Consider the following 15,939-nt stretch of genomic DNA (forward strand, 5'->3'; position numbering starts at 1 on the left):
GAGTCAGGGGGCGATGGAAAAAAATGTTTGGGGAACTATAACTTTTAATAAATGCTACGACGCCCAAGTTAGCCACATGCCTCCAGGAGTAAGACATTCATTTCTAACTCAAGTCCCTGGGGTCCCAAGTCCGGGGATTGTCATCACCTTTTCTTTCGATTAACATAACAAAACTTTTTGACATTATTGACAGAAGCGGTGCAGGACATAAAAATCGATTTTTATAATCGTTAAGACCGGTTTATAGTCACTCGATTATCCGAAATTTGTTTACTTTCTTTCTTACTTTTCCTTTTTTAAAAAGAGTAAGTTTTTATGACCTGTGATGTTGTGTGATGTGTTTCGATTGAATTACAGTCGAATCCCGTTTTAACGAATACCGTTATTACGAAAATCTCGTTTTAACGAACACTTTTCTAATCCCCCTAAATAAGTTTACATAGAAACAATGCTAGGTAACCTGGAATTCCTTTATAACGGAAGTTCGTTATAACGAAGTGATTCTTCCGGTCTCTTGGTGTTCGTTATAACGGGATTCAACTATACTAGAAACCCGACAAAAAAAAATGGCTTTATAAACGTATACCGATGTTTCTTTTGTCTTTTCCTAATTGGTTCAAATTAGTTTCATTTGTTGTCTTAGTACGTAGTATTTAACTGATATTGCGTGGTTTTTCTTCGCCAAATATACTGCCAAAATCGGATACATAAATACAGGGTGGGCAAAAAGACCGTAGAAACTTTAGAAATGCCTAAAAACCGGAAAAATAACCGAAATAAAAAACGGTTTGCAGGGTTAGTGAGCATCGCTGAGTCACGGAAATTTTTTTGACAGGAAAAAAAAATAAAAAACAGCCGAAACGTGGCGCTGACGTACACAAAGAAAAGTATATCGATCCGGTCCATCCAATCTGTCGGAACTGAAAGATGCGATCCACCGAGAGGTGTCATGTATACATCCAGACCTGCAGCACTCTGCCGTTTGCTGGATTTGCGACTCACCATGTCAATGTGTCACCCCCTGTGGTGATTGGTCATGTGGAACACATACTGCTGTAATAAACGATTTGCAGGCGCTCTGTTCGTTAATTTCCGTATCTTTTCTTTGACTTGTGTACGTCAGCGCCACCTATCGGTTGTTTTTGAGAGTTTTTTTTCCTGTCTTGAAAAAATTACCGTGACCTAGCGATACTAACCCTGCAAACCGTTTTTTCTTTGTTATTTTTCCGGCGTTTATGAATTTTTAAAGTTTCTACAGACTTTTTGCCCACCTTGTACCTGTTTCGTTGCCGATGAATGGTGATACCTAACAATTGTGACTCCAGGGACATCGGATTTATGAAGTAATGCCTTTACAGCTGTAGTGCAAATGAGCCTTATCCTCCAGGCATAAGGTATTTATCATGATATAAAATCCAACGTTGAAGCTGAAAATAACAAAGAATTTTCGACACGAAACAGCTGTTACGAGGCTAAATGAAGCCCCTTCTTCAGTAGAAAATGTCTGTTATAGCGCAGACTACTCGCTTGAACAAAGACACGTGGGTGAATGAAAATGGTGATGGCAGAGACTTCTCGACTTGATAGTGGTGGTACGATTACGACCTATCATTATCACTATCAAGTCGAGAAGTCTCTGCCATCACCATTTTCATTCACCCACGTTTCTTTGTTCAAGCGAGTAGTCTGCGCTATAGCAGACATTTTCCACTGAAAAAAGGGGGCTACATTACCCTCGAAACAGCTGTTTGGTGTTGAAATTCTTTGTTACCTTGATCTTCAACGTTTCGTTACCTTTACCAGACATTGGTTTATAACTTGTCCCTTTTGTGATTCGCTAGGGGCCGTTCAAGTATTACGTCGTCATCGATGGCGGGGGGGTTTCGATTTGTTGACTTTTGATGACAAGGGGGGGAGGGGGGTTTGGATAATGCTTACGTCATCAACCACCCTTCACGAAAATATGAGTTAGGATTCAGAGGGGCAGAGCTGATGATGAAATTTTGCTGACGGGGGGGAAGGTGGGGGGTCAGCTTTTGCTGGCGAGGGGGGGGGACTCAAAAACGGCTAAAAATTTGCTTACGTAATACTCGAACGGCCCTCTATGAGATGACCAGCCTGGGGGTATATAAGGAAAAAAATTCTAAAAATATATCATTTAGAAACTCTCCGTCGCCTCAAGTTTCTTCTCTCCTCCCGTTCTAAATTTTAATATTGCAGGAAAAAAAAAAATACATAAGCGTAACAAAGACCTTTTTGACATTATTGACAGAAGCGGTGTATGACATAAAAATCGATTTTTATAATCGTTAAGACTGATTTATAGTCACTCGATTATCTAAAAAAAAAATAAAACAACAAAGAAAAGGTCACTTTCCTTTTTTTTTTTTTGCTCTTTCCCTTTTTTAAAAAGTGAGTTTTTAATGACCTGTGATGTGTGTCGATTGAATTACTAGAAACCCGAGAGAAAAATGGCTTCAAAAACTTATACCGATTTTTCTTTTGTCTTTTGTAATTATTCATGAAACCTTCGACTGAAACTAGAGGAGAGCAAAAAGGACGAGGAAAAAAAGAAATCGGGAACATTAAAGAATTATCTTATCTCCTGTAATTTCCTTTTTTTTTCCTGGATCAAGAAAAAGGTGAATAATTATCGGTTGAGCCATTAGAGACGTTTTTCTTTCCTATTTTTAAGTTCTGTGTTTGATTTTAACTACCTAGAAATGACGATAACAAGCTTCCTAGAACATCAACGTAGTTTCGTCTGAAATTGGTGATGACTTCGTCACCTTTATGACCATCCAATTAACGTTATTCTTGGAATATATCCCTAGCGTCTTCACTCCCCACTTCCATCCATTTTTTGTGTGTGTGTGTGTATTCATCGCAATTTATTCCATGTCAGTTAAGTTATTGAGCTCTTATAGGGCATTTAGTTGATTGTGACAATGAATATGTCATTGTAAATTATAATGAGAAATATCATTTGGTGATTTTGATTTAGTATGATACATATTTTTTTTGTTAGAAGTTGGTAATTTTTTATGCTGTTTGTTTGATCTATTCGAGTTATAAACTAGATAATGACTTAATAAAAGACCAACAAGTTGATGCTTTTTTTTAGTAAATTAACTTATTTTTGCCGTTTTATTGTCTATAGAAGCACACAAAAAAAATGTGTTAAGGTTTGGGCATTGTTGCCATTAATAATCAGAATTGAAATCGAAAAGTAGCAGGTGCTCATGAATTTAGTATTTGTAGCAAATTCAGTATTCGTGAGTCTGCCTTCTGTCTGTGGAGAAAATTTATTCTTATTGTTGAGCACCGATTGGCAATAATTGGCCATATATATATAAGGTTGTTCTTATCCATCCTTTCCTTTCAATAAAATATGGAAACTTTCGATATTTCACATGTGGTTGGTCACCCCATTCTTTTTTATCTATTCCTCTTTGATGCGATTCTCGTATGGAAACAGTTATATTTCTGAAACGCGGTGCCAAAAGCCTTCAAAATAAGACGGGACGACGTAAATGCCGGGTGACATAAGTCGAGGGGACGTAAGTCGGTGTATTACAGTAAAAGTTCATAATAGAAAAAACTATTCATGACAACAGTAAGAACTCAAAACACTCAATGGTGAAAAGACTAAAAATACTCAATGGTAAAAAGACTAAAAACACTCAATGGTGAAAAGACTAAAAACACTCAATGGTGAAAAGACTAAAAACACTCAATGGTGAAAAGACTAAAAACGAAACTCAAACTGAAATTCAAGTATATATTCATTGTTACTTTAGATATATCTTCTATTCATGTCCGTATGATCATTTATTAATTTCCCAAGACAGAAATCCTTTTTGTTTTCTGCAGTATTCTGAACAAATTTCACTCGAATCCTTTTCCTTATTTATTTTTCTTATCCCAGAAAAAACATAAAAAAATGACGTTATAAGTCTTGAAAAGTTTTCATGAAAATAAATGAACGTTTGAAAATGAACGTGAATCTGGGGCGGGGGGGGGGGGAAAGGGAAGAATGTGTAAATTTGTTCCTTCTTGAGCGTCTTACCAATCAGTGCAAGTCAATTTTCGGAAAATGACTTTCGTATTGCAAGTGCCACTTCATTTTAAACACTTCCAGTTGCCAAAGCATTCAATGCTACCTCTATAGTGCAACATCAGAGCAGATAACACCACTTATACTGACCATATAATAAAAAGATGTTTTAAAAGATCCTTTTATCTCATTTTTTAATGTTTATTGACTTACACTGAGTCCTCCATTTTGCTATCAAGATCGTTAAATGAAACATGCAGCTCATATACGGACCTTCTAACAATTTGAAATGATATCACATTAATCATTAGATCACATTAGCTGGACTACCAAATAACACAGTTTGTGGGTACTAAAAGTATAACTCATTGTGTTCCTTATTATTATTAATTTTTCTTGTTTCAGAAAAAACAAAAAAATATAGACGTTATGTGTTTCTTGAAAAATTCGCATGAAAATAAATTAACGTTAAATAAAAAATTAAATTAAAGTGGATGTATATAGGGGAAGGGGGCAAGAAGATACATATAAGAGCGCTTTACCAAACCACTGTAAGCAAATTTTCAAAAAATTATTTTCGTATTGTAAGTGGCTTTTTATTGTCAAAACTTTCAGCTGCCAAATCATTGAAGTCGCTTTACTTACATTTCAACAGCAAATAGCGCCACTTATACTGACCACGGAATAAAACGATCCGTTCATCTCATTTTTAATGTTCATTAAGTTACACTGATTGACTTCTGAGCCCTCCATATAGCTGTCCATACAAAAAAATATAACATATAGCTTATACTACTTTATACTACAGTGAAACCTGTCTAAGACGGACACTGTATAAGACGGAAACCTGTTTAAAACGGAATCAAACTATACTCCGTTCAATGATTAGTGTTTTGATTTGACAAGCCTGGAAAAGAAATTCCAGGTTAATTCCAGAACTTTCTTCAATATTCAAAAACTATAACTAGAAAAGTATTCTCCGCAATAATGAAGTGAAGGAAACTGAAAACGAAACCGGCACTTAAATGTACAATTAGTATATGAAGTTCATGTTTAAGGTATTCGGTTATCTTTCTTGTCACTTTTCTATAAGATAGTACTGGAGTGAACTTAAATAACAATTTCTGACAGAAAGACTCTCAAAATGGGGAAAGTGACAATAAATTTTGGACTACCTACGTCATTTACTATGGAAAATTTCTTTTCGTGTCAAATTTTAGGCAAAATTCATGGTATCCGAAATACTATTGCAAAAAAATTCTAAGAATGAAATGCTTTGTTATTTTTCAAAGTACATTTAGCTAATAATGATGCAGGTTATAAACCATAACTTAAAGGATTGTATGGTGTGCTCATATGTTACACCCAAATCTGTTGATGTAGGTGTGGAGTTTTTGAAATTTCATATTACATATCGTGTATAAAACACTGTAATTGAACAAATATACGTGATAGGCCTTAAATTTCGATTCACAACCTTAAAAATATATGACAAAATATGATATTAAAGTTTTGCAATGATACAATCAATAGATTTTTAGAAATCATGTTTCAAACTTAAGTGAAATGTCAAAAGTAGCATTCCTCGTAAAACACGTTCAAAAGGTTTTATTCACAGACTACTTAATGTAAAGACGTATTCGGATACCTTAACTATATTGCTGTTTCAGATATATCTCATATTCATGTCGGTACGATCATTTATAAAATTTCCCGAGACAGAAATCCTTTTCATTTTCTGGGTTTTTCTGAAGTAATTTCACTCGAAAAATCTTCTCCTTATTTATTTTTCTCGTCTAAGAAGTAACGGAGGGAAAAAAACACGTTATAAGTCTTGAAAAGTTTGCATGAAAATAAATGAACGTTTGAAAATAAACGTGAAATAATAATAATAAAAAAAAAAACAACTAAAAAATGGATAAGATGTGGTAGAAGAATGTGTAAACTCGTTTCTTTTCCTGAGCGTCTTACCAATCAGTTTTCAAGAGAACTCGAAGGAAAGAAGGACTTTTTGCGCAGATTGCGCGAGAGGTGAGAGAAGTTGAAGTTATAGTCCGTGACTAGGAGCCATGCTTATGTCCACGGTGGATGTGAAAACTAACATCTGCAACACTCGGCCTGACACCAAAATAAATGCTGTCTAGCGAGGCGAGAGACATCACACTTACTTAAGAGTTAGTGACAACCATTTTTCAACAGAAGCTTCAAGAAACTTGTCTCAAGAAGCACACACACACAAAAAAGAACTAAAAAAAGAAAAACTTGTAAGAAAAGGAGAAAGATGAGATAGAAGATGGAGAAGTGTAGGCAAAAGGCATTGGAGGACGCCTCCCTGTCATCTTATTAGATCGGCCTTGTCACCAAGCAAACAAGAATGACGTAAATGAAATGACAATGAATAGGCGGGGATTAAAGCCCTCTTCCTCCCCCCATCCCTTTCAACATCTTGCTACTAAAGGAGGGGGGGGGGGCTATAAGATGGTTGCAAAAAAAAAAAAAAATTCTGTACAATAGGCTGCAGAGGTTATAAAGATGGGGGATTAACGTGAATGTTCCAGAACTCCCTTTTCTATAGACAGCTATAAGTTATAGCTGAAGATAAGGGGGTTTCACACCAGGAACTATTTTAACGGCCTGTTGTTCGGCAATTTCTAGGAAGCCTCATAATTTTCTATATATACGGTCATGTGATAACGGTTTTTTCTCCCCCTTCTCTAAATAGATAGTGATCATGGATGGTTCGATAAGATTGGATCCTACTTATAGACTTGTAGCAAAAAAAAAGCGTTATTAAAATAGGAATTACCGTAATTGTGTGTGTGATGCGCGTGGAAATACATTGATAAGGTTTTGGACATTAAAGTGTGAAATTTGTATTTTTTTCCCCGAAGAAAAGAGATACAAAATGAGACCCTCATTTTTCATACTTATAGTACCGATGTTTTTCATCGAGGGGCGGACTAATGCTTAAATATTTCAGAATTCGGGACTTTGGTGGCTTCAAAAGCTTTCTATAATAGCTATAAGTTGATAAATTATGTTCTGATTTCAACCACTTTCCTGCTGTTTTCAACATTTTCTAAAAACAGAAACAATGATTTCATTTTTTGGCGAGTTTTTTTTTTTCTTCTGGAATTCAGTCTTCACTGTATTATGGGAGGAAAAAGGAAGAGAATAAACGTTGGCAGGTTTTAATTTAAGGAAATATGAAAAAATACGTTTTATAAAGGAAAATATGCAAATTTTTATGTACTGGTTCACGCGTTTCGTCCCTGAAATGCAAGTTTTGAAGACGGCCATAACGAGTAAACCAGAGAATGAAAATTCGTGCATTTCTCTTTAAAAAACATGTTTTTCTATAGCAGTTTTTTTTTTTTAAACTATACTGTATTACCTGATTTTCAGCAAAATGTCAATAAAAGTAAAACTATAGCTACACATCGCTCCAGAAAGAGAAACTTAAACTTTGGATAACTACCGAACGCGGAACTTAACCCTTTAAGCGGTTTTTAAAATTTTCCTGATCAGCATCATAACCGTCACATTTGAAATTGCGAAACTCCTCCTAAATCGCTACCTATTTTCAACAGGATTTTTTTTCCCATCGCGAGCAGATAATTGTTTCCTCCCTCCCCCCCCCCCCCAGTAAGAAAATTTACTCCGCCCATCGCTTTTATTTCGCTGACTATGACACAAAAACACCTGCCATGTGTGTTGTGGCGTTCTAGGAAGATAAGTGCTTACTTTTGTATAATTTATACTGAGCATGTTTTTCTTTCCTCTATTTCTCTCGCTCTTACTTCTTATCTAATGTTGAACAAAAGCTGACTCCGCCCACTGCAGTTGATTGGCTGGAAGGAGGGAATGGAAAACATGTTTTATTGCAAAAGCAGCTTCAATGCATGTTCAGAAGATGAAATATCTCGGGGTGCAGAGCCTTAACTACAGTGTAGCAGTGGCGGGGGGAGCAACTGCCTCAGGCGGAAAAATTTTAACAAGGGTGGCCGTTTTAGGTGGGAACAAAGAACATCCTTACAAAATTATATAATTTTAAAGATGTGCGGGTGGCAAAAGTCCTAGTTACGGACCTGTTGTGGTGACAGAAATATAGGAGATCAAGTTTGACGAGATATCTCGGGATTGCCGCTGAAAGGGTTAAACTAAAAATGACAACCAAAAGTAAAACGATTCGACACAAAAAAAAAAAAAAAAAACAATTCCCTGTCAGAATTTCCCGTAGTTATACATCAGGCATCTTCAAACCGTTGCCCGCGAGCACCACGGTGTTCTCTGAAGTAACTAGAGTGCTCAATGCTCGTGTCCGATTTCGTGCTCGCGAGCACTCGACTAACCTTCCAATTAAATTACCATGTACAAGTTGTATTCAATGAATGAAATCATCCTGATTTCACGCATTCGAATATTAAACTTGCCGTAAGGGTGCTCTTCGTTTGTCTGATGATGGGTACAGGCAGTGCTCACAACTGGAAAAAGGTTGAAGACTTCTGTTCTACATAGTAACGCAATAAATTTTAAGCCAGATTACGGTATCTATCGATTGTTTATTACTCGTAATTTTTCTTGGTAAAAATGCATTCAAACTGAAGTTTCATTCTTCGTAATGGATTTAAATCCTATCGTATAAACCATACTGAACTAATGTGCTTTTAAATACAAATGAAACATTTTAGTCCTCTTTCAAGCAAAAAGATTCCAAACCTGGAATGCAATTCAATATATATATATATATATATATTCAAGATGAAATCGGAATGTGTTGCCATTTTTGCCAGAGCAAAAAAAAAAAAAAAAGGAATTCCACGAGGAGAGGAAAATAAGGTAATGCTGTCTGTCGACGCCATCTGCTTTTCTGTCGTGTGTATGTGTCCATCGTGTGTATTTGTACCATACGGAATGTTAGGAGCGAAAGAGGAAAAGTGATGTGTGTGCGCGCGCGCGAAGATGGAATGGAAGGGTTCGAGAAACGAGATATCAGGATAAGGGGGGGGGGTAAAGGAAAAGGACGTGGTTTCCTTTTTTGGGCTCGGGATTTGACGAGATCGGTATTTTCCGCTGAACCGTCTTCATCCCGATGCCAAGAAATCAGCATAAGAAAATGGGAAAAATCGGTATTTTTTTTTAAGTCGACATCAAGATTTGCTCCATCCACTCTTTTTACCTATCCAAGAGGAAAAATCTCCATTTTCTCCTTCTTTGCCTGAGAATTGTTTGGATCTCGTAAGGTGGCATGTTTTTGTATTTTTCCTCTCTCTCACAGATATTTCCCGAACATGTTGCTGATATCGAATACATACTTGAGAGAAAATGAGATATTTTTTTTTTGTCCTTTATTGTGAGAAACTGTACTCAAGATTTCGCTTTCATATTGTTAAAGTCAAGACAGGAACGACACCTTGGTGATCCGTGGGATCCGGATTTCTACGGTTTTGCATATTTTTTTTTTATTATTTCGCTATTTTTACGTGGTCGAGCATTTTTTTCAGGAATTTTAAGACGTTTTCCCATGGTTTTCCGTGATATTAAGGTATTTTTCATGATTTTCAAAATTGACGGCATATTTTCATGTTTTAGAGCAGTGTTTCCCAAAGTGGGCAATATCGCCCCCTGGTGGGAGATGGAATTGTCCAGGGGGGTGATAGAAGCTACGGGTATAACATAGGATCCTATGGGTATGCTTGAGTTGGGAGCGATGAGAGAAAAATATTTCTGTAGAAGGGGGCGATGGAACAAAAAAGTTTGGGAAACTATGTTTTAGAGCATTATTTTTCATATTTCCGCAAAACAATGACGAGGGATTTTCTCTCTCTCTCTCGGGCTCACTAGATTCATCTCCCCAGAATTGGCAATTTTTCGGCGATATCAGCAATAATTGACAATTTTACTTACCCTTGGCATCGTTTTTGGCAATGATTGGCGATTTTTCAGAGATATCAGTAACAATTGGCAATTTTATTTTCGCACCTTTGGCATCCTTTTTTTTGAACGATAATTCTCGATTTTCCGTAATTTCCTACAAGAAATATGGTCAGCCATTTTATATAAAAGCATATTTTTAGGTTTTCACGGCACATTGTTTTTTAGGGCATAAATGCATTTCTTATGAAGCGTATTCTGTCGGTTTTTAACGTCATAAAATTCTTAGCCCTAGTAATCAGTAATCGGGAGACGTATTCTCTCCCGATCCACACTCACAGAAATTGACAGAGCGAAAACCGGTTTTGAGATGTGGTTAGCACAGCTAACCCCACCTCCTAACCAGAACATTGCCCGCCGCCCTTTCTCAACGGAGAAATACAAGCGGTGGTGAAAGACTTGGGCCATGCTGGGAAAATGAAAATGCGTAGATACACTCGAAAACCGGTTTTTGCGTTGCCGAGTTTGGTGGAGTACTGTGGATGCGTGCCCTTCTTCAGGTTACCGAATCCACCATAATTATGCTAATAATAATTATTAATTAGCGATGATTTTCAGGAAAAACCAGAAATTGAGTATGCGAATACCAGTTGCACTAGAAATTTCGATAATTCATATATCCTATACATTTTTTCTTTGATTTTAAAATATTATACTGTCCCTATACTGGTTTTTATTTCTGACTTGGCCTTCAGTTTGGTTTGTGAATTACCGATTTTCCTATTTATTTATCACCGGCTCGTTTCCTTTTTATTTTCTCCCATTCATTTATTTTTTACCGGTCCGCAAAAATTATTTCTACCATTTATTTATTTTTTCCGTCCGCAATTTATTTCTAACATTTATTCATTTTTTACCGGTCCGCAAATTATTTTTACTATTTATTTATTTCTAACGGTCCGCCACTTATTTCTACCATTCCAGCCGGTCCGTGAGATCGCTGATATTTTTTTATCACGCAAAAACCAATGTCGGGGCCGAAATAGCTTTTGGGAGAGCAAATGCGTAGAAGAAAACGATTTTATTTTACGTAATATAAGACGAGACATGCGTACAAGTAGGCGTCGAACGAACATATCTATACTAGGGAAAAAAGATACAAGGGAAAAGAAGACAAGCGAAAAGTCACGTAACGTATCAGTTTCGCCATCTGGAGGTGACCAGAGGGATTACAAACGTAAGCTCGTACTATTCCCAACATCCTCCCCACCCTGGTCAACCTCCAGAGGAATTACCAATTGAATTGGCCGTCGAATTTCTGTTCCATTGGCAGTACGTAGAATACACGAACGAATGTTGCCGTCACGACCTTTGACGAGGGATGATATGCGTGCCTTCGTCCACATGTGTCGAGGTTTTGCATCTTCCTGTAGGAGGACGACATCTCCAACTCGTAGCTGAAAACCTTGGTCTTTATTTTTCACTTGGTGGAATGTCTTCAGCTCTAGTAGGTATTCTTTCCTCCATCGGTTCCAAAAGTCATTCAGTGAATCTTGTTGCAGTGACCACGATTTCTTGAGGTCGGTAGCTGCAGGAACCTTTTCGTGAGAAGGAAGGGTTGTCAGTCGTTGTCCAACCAGGAAGTGGGCAGGCGTGAGAGGTTCTTCGAAGCTGTCATTTAACTCGATATCAGCTGTCAATGGTCGGCTGTTGACTGCGGCTTCAATACCAGCCAACGTAGTCGTCAGTTGTTCGTCATCGAGAGATGCGCGACCTAATGTTTTCCGTAAACAACGTTTGACGACACCAATCATGCGTTCCCACCATCCTCCCCACCAAGCCGCTCGAGGGGCTATGAATTTCCAAGTGATTCCGTGGGAGGCGTAGTATTGGTGAGCAGAAGGTGAAGTCATGGCACCCCAAAAGACGGAAAGCTCACGATTTGCGGCGTGAAAAGTCTGCGCATTATCCGAATATACAGTGTTGGGAACACCTAGACGAGCAACAAAACGTGAAAATGCCAGCAAAAATTTATCTGTAGAGCAATCCGTGACAAGCTCGAGATGAATCGCTCGAGTGACAGCACATGTAAACAACAATATATACACTTTCACTGAGATAGAGCTTCTACGAACGTATAGTGGGCCAGCGAAGTCTATCCCCACGACACTGAATGGTTTCGACTGTGTGACTTTATCCGAAGGAAGTGGTGCTTCAATTTCAGCCGGTGGCGTGTTTCTAAAAATTTTACAGGGAAGACACTGGCGTAGGACACTTTTAATAATCTGTCGCCCTCGAAGAATCCAGTAATCATTTCGCAGTTCTGATAGTACCACTCTCGTGCTCAGATGATGGAAACGAATATGTATGTGACGAATGAGCAATTTGACAAATGGGTGTGAACCATCGAGTACCAAAGGATGTTTTGCAGCAGCTGGAAGTGATGCGAACTGCAAACGACCACCAACTCGTATCAAATTGTCACTAAGAAATGGATGGAATTGTGCAATTTTCGAGTCTTTTGGAAGTTGTTTACCATGTTGAAGAGCATCATAGTCAGACGGAAAACAATCTATTTGAACCTGACGAATCCAATAACATTTCGCTTTTTCGAGTTCTTTTGCTGTTAATTCGCCGTGAAGTTTGCAAGACGTGCGACAGTTGTATATGAATCGTTGAATCCACGAGGTAACCCGAATAAGTTTCGCGTAAGAACTGAAACGAGAAATGTCAATCACTGGGAGAGACGTAGATACCAACATTGAACTTTTCACAGTCTGACGAATTTCTGTCGAAGGTTGATTTGGACCAGTCTCAAGAGCATCATTCAGAGATGGGTGTTCGTTGACATGAAACGATGAATCAAATACGTTACGACACTTTTCCGACTCAAGAATGGTCTTCACTGCGTGGTGAGGGAGATAATAAATTCTAGGACTTGACGATTCTGGCGCAATTTCGACGTGGCCGTTCTGGATGTAACGTTCCATTTGCTGAATGTACATTTCCCGAAAAGGGCGATCCTTATCCAGACGTCTACGAAGAGTGTCAAAGCGGCGTGAGGCAATAGGTCGATTGTCCGACGTGAGGCATACGTTTTCTTTCCACGGCAGTGAAACAACACGACGATGGTTTTCCAGGCTGTAAGATTCGTGAAAATCTTGCAATATTTTTGTTTCACCAGTCGAGAGTGATTTTTCGTTTACATCGGTGATTCCCATGGCCTCGAGTTCCCAGAAGCGTTTGAACGAGTCATTTATTTCTTCGGCACAAGTAGTAGCCGTGCAATGAACAGTAGTGTTGTTCGAAGCAGGAGTGTGTTGGACAAGAACGTTGGAACGGGTACCACTCAAGATATGTCCGAGATGAGATGGAACAAGAACGAAAGTGCCTGACAATTTGACCGGCGAATCAGTTTTCACTATTTTCCAGTAATAATCACTACCGATGAGAATTTGAATCGGGATGTCGTCAGAAGAGTGAAGGTCCGCAAGCTGAATTCTGCGTGAAGTAGCAAATGCACCAATGTCTACTGGAGCCGTGGGATGTGAGGCGTAGGAATTATTGCTTTCGAAAGCAACTATAGGAATCGATCTGTTATCCCAAATGATAGATAAGAAAAATTGCACTTGACGTCGATACATCGATTGTTTTGGCACAGCTTCGAATGCACTAATAGACAAATTGACAGATTGCAGCACATGCAATTGCAGTTCATTCACTAAACTGCTGTGAATGAAGGAGGTTTGACTTCCGGCGTCTAACACACATCGAGACAATTTGCAATTTCCGTTGGGACCGAATACCCAAATACGTGCAGTTTGCAAATACGTAAAACGGGGCGATACATCAATTTTACCAACAGCAGTAGAGGCATGAAGTGAAGGACAAATGGATACGTGATGTTTCCTTTTACAGTTAGAACAGAAAGCTCTAGCACGGCGTGGGCAAGTTTTAGCGTTATGCGAACGGTTAGTACACAAAAAACAACGATCAGTGTCTTTTAGCTTCTGCACTCGTAATTGAACATCAGTTATCACCGAGCAATTTTGGGGCCAATGATCATACGATTCACAAAATGGGCAAAACGGTGACGGATTTTTCTCGTTACGTCGAGTGCGAACATGAAATGCTTCCGTAGTCGGGCGAAAATTCGAAGGTGGCAAAGGAAACTCACCTTGCACTCTGCTTGAAAATCGAAGTCCGTCGATTTCTTCACCGAGGAACTGCATCAGCTTTGATATGTCCATCTCCGAGATATCTTGCCGTTTAGAGTGGATAATCCACCGTTGACGAATGTCCGTAGGAAATGTGCGAAGAATCTTCGGTGTCAAAATCCGACTGTAGTTATCGACATCTTCGCCGAGTGATCGGAGAGCTTGAATATGGGCGTTAATTTCCAAGTAGGTGTCGTTGAGAAACTCGGGCGATGAAGTTGTCGCTGGACGCAGGCTGTCGAAGAAATCGATGTGGGTCTGTATGATGGTATCCTTGTTGCCGTACCTGTCGATCAGCATCTTCTTCACAGTCTCGTAGGCTTCCGATGTGACGCCGATTCCCTCGACGAGCTTCTTGGGTTCGTTTTGGAGATACCCCCGTAGAAAAACGTGTTTGTCGATGGTTGACAGTTGAGGATTCTCGTCGATCGAAGAGGTGAATTGTTGCCAGAATGTCGGCCAGTCTTCAACACAACCGCGGAAGGGCTCTAGGCGTATTGTAGGCAGCTTGAGAGCACATGGTGATGAAGTCGATGTAGGTTGAGCTGAAGCGGGAATCGAAGTAGCAACCAGAGGAGGCACCGTCGTTGGAGACTTGTTGCGTTTTCGTAGCACGAGGGAAGCATCGAACAAGGCACGTTTCGCTTTCTCATTGTACTCCTCGCATTTTTCGATATCGATAGCGTAGTCCTCGTCTGATAGTAGAGCGTGAATACCGTCGTCAAGGCGAAGTAATTCGTCCAATTCCTCCGTCAAACGAGAAACTATGAAGTCGATTTCCGAGTCGGTTTCCTTCCCGGCACTGTCCAACGTTGAAACGAATCTAGTCACCTTGGCGCGCACCGTTGTCCGTTTCCGATGGAGCGTAGTTATTTTCTCCTGATCCATATTAAGACGAGTTTCGTTGGTCAAAATGTTCATCCGACGGGTTTCGTTCATCAAAATATTAGTTCCGGCGAATTTCGTTCACCAAAATATTCGTTCCGGCGGGTTTTGTGCACCAAAATATTGGTTCCCGGGTTTCGGCACCAAAATATGTCGGGGCCGAAATAGCTTTTGGGAGAGCAAATGCGTAGAAGAAAACGATTTTATTTTACGTAATATAAGACGAGACATGCGTACAAGTAGGCGTCGAACGAACATATCTATACTAGGGAAAAAAGATACAAGGGAAAAGAAGACAAGCGAAAAGTCACGTAACGTATCAGTTTCGCCATCTGGAGGTGACCAGAGGGATTACAAACGTAAGCTCGTACTATTCCCAACAACCAATGTTTCACAGAGATACGATTTTTCCCCATTATAACACCCACGGTCAGTGAAGAGCTAGCTGAGTAGAGACATTGCACTTCTCCCTTAATTCCGTAGAGAACAGGCAGACACACAAGTTAATGCACGGAAATCCAGGGATTGCCCTATTCATTTTAAAATACGGGAGCTAGATGGTAGCACCGGTACAATACAATACAAACATTACTAAGACACCAGAAATACCTTAGAGCCTGTACGTGTCAGTTCGTTGGAAATTCTCTAGAGGAATATTTACGAGGTGTGTGTATGATTAAGTATTAATACTACCGGCGAGCCGGTCTTCCATCTGGAAAAAGTCTCTCCACCGAGAGCAGGCAGACCTTCAACACGATACTTACAAAACATGATATTCTAATGTGTATTTATTCTCCAAAAAATAATATTTAATAGATGAATAGAGTATGCTGTAGATTTCTCTTTTCAACCTCACCCTGCGCGTTTGCTTTCTCTCTTACATGTACACAGTAGGAAGATGCACTG

At 39.0% G+C, this 15,939-nt stretch overlaps 1 protein-coding gene across 1 annotated transcript; it reads right to left on the reverse strand.

Annotated features, from left to right (window-relative positions):
• Positions 1-11,160: 11,160 nt before the first annotated feature.
• LOC149064997 (uncharacterized) lies at positions 11,161-15,036 on the reverse strand. Its single transcript, XM_089254643.1, has one exon. The coding sequence runs from the start codon at positions 15,034-15,036 to the stop codon at positions 11,161-11,163; it is 3,876 nt and encodes a 1,291-aa protein (XP_089110769.1).
• Positions 15,037-15,939: the final 903 nt, after the last annotated feature.

This window comes from Pholcus phalangioides, unplaced genomic scaffold, assembly GCF_987345545.1.
Source record: "Pholcus phalangioides strain wild (caught in Gottingen) unplaced genomic scaffold, Ppha-v1.0 ptg000042l_1, whole genome shotgun sequence".
Taxonomy (NCBI): Eukaryota; Metazoa; Arthropoda; class Arachnida; order Araneae; family Pholcidae; genus Pholcus; species Pholcus phalangioides.

Coding starts and splice junctions, on each gene's coding strand:
- LOC149064997 (XM_089254643.1), bottom strand. CDS start 15,036: ATGGATCAGGAGAAAATAACTACGCTCCATCGGAAACGGACAACGGTG.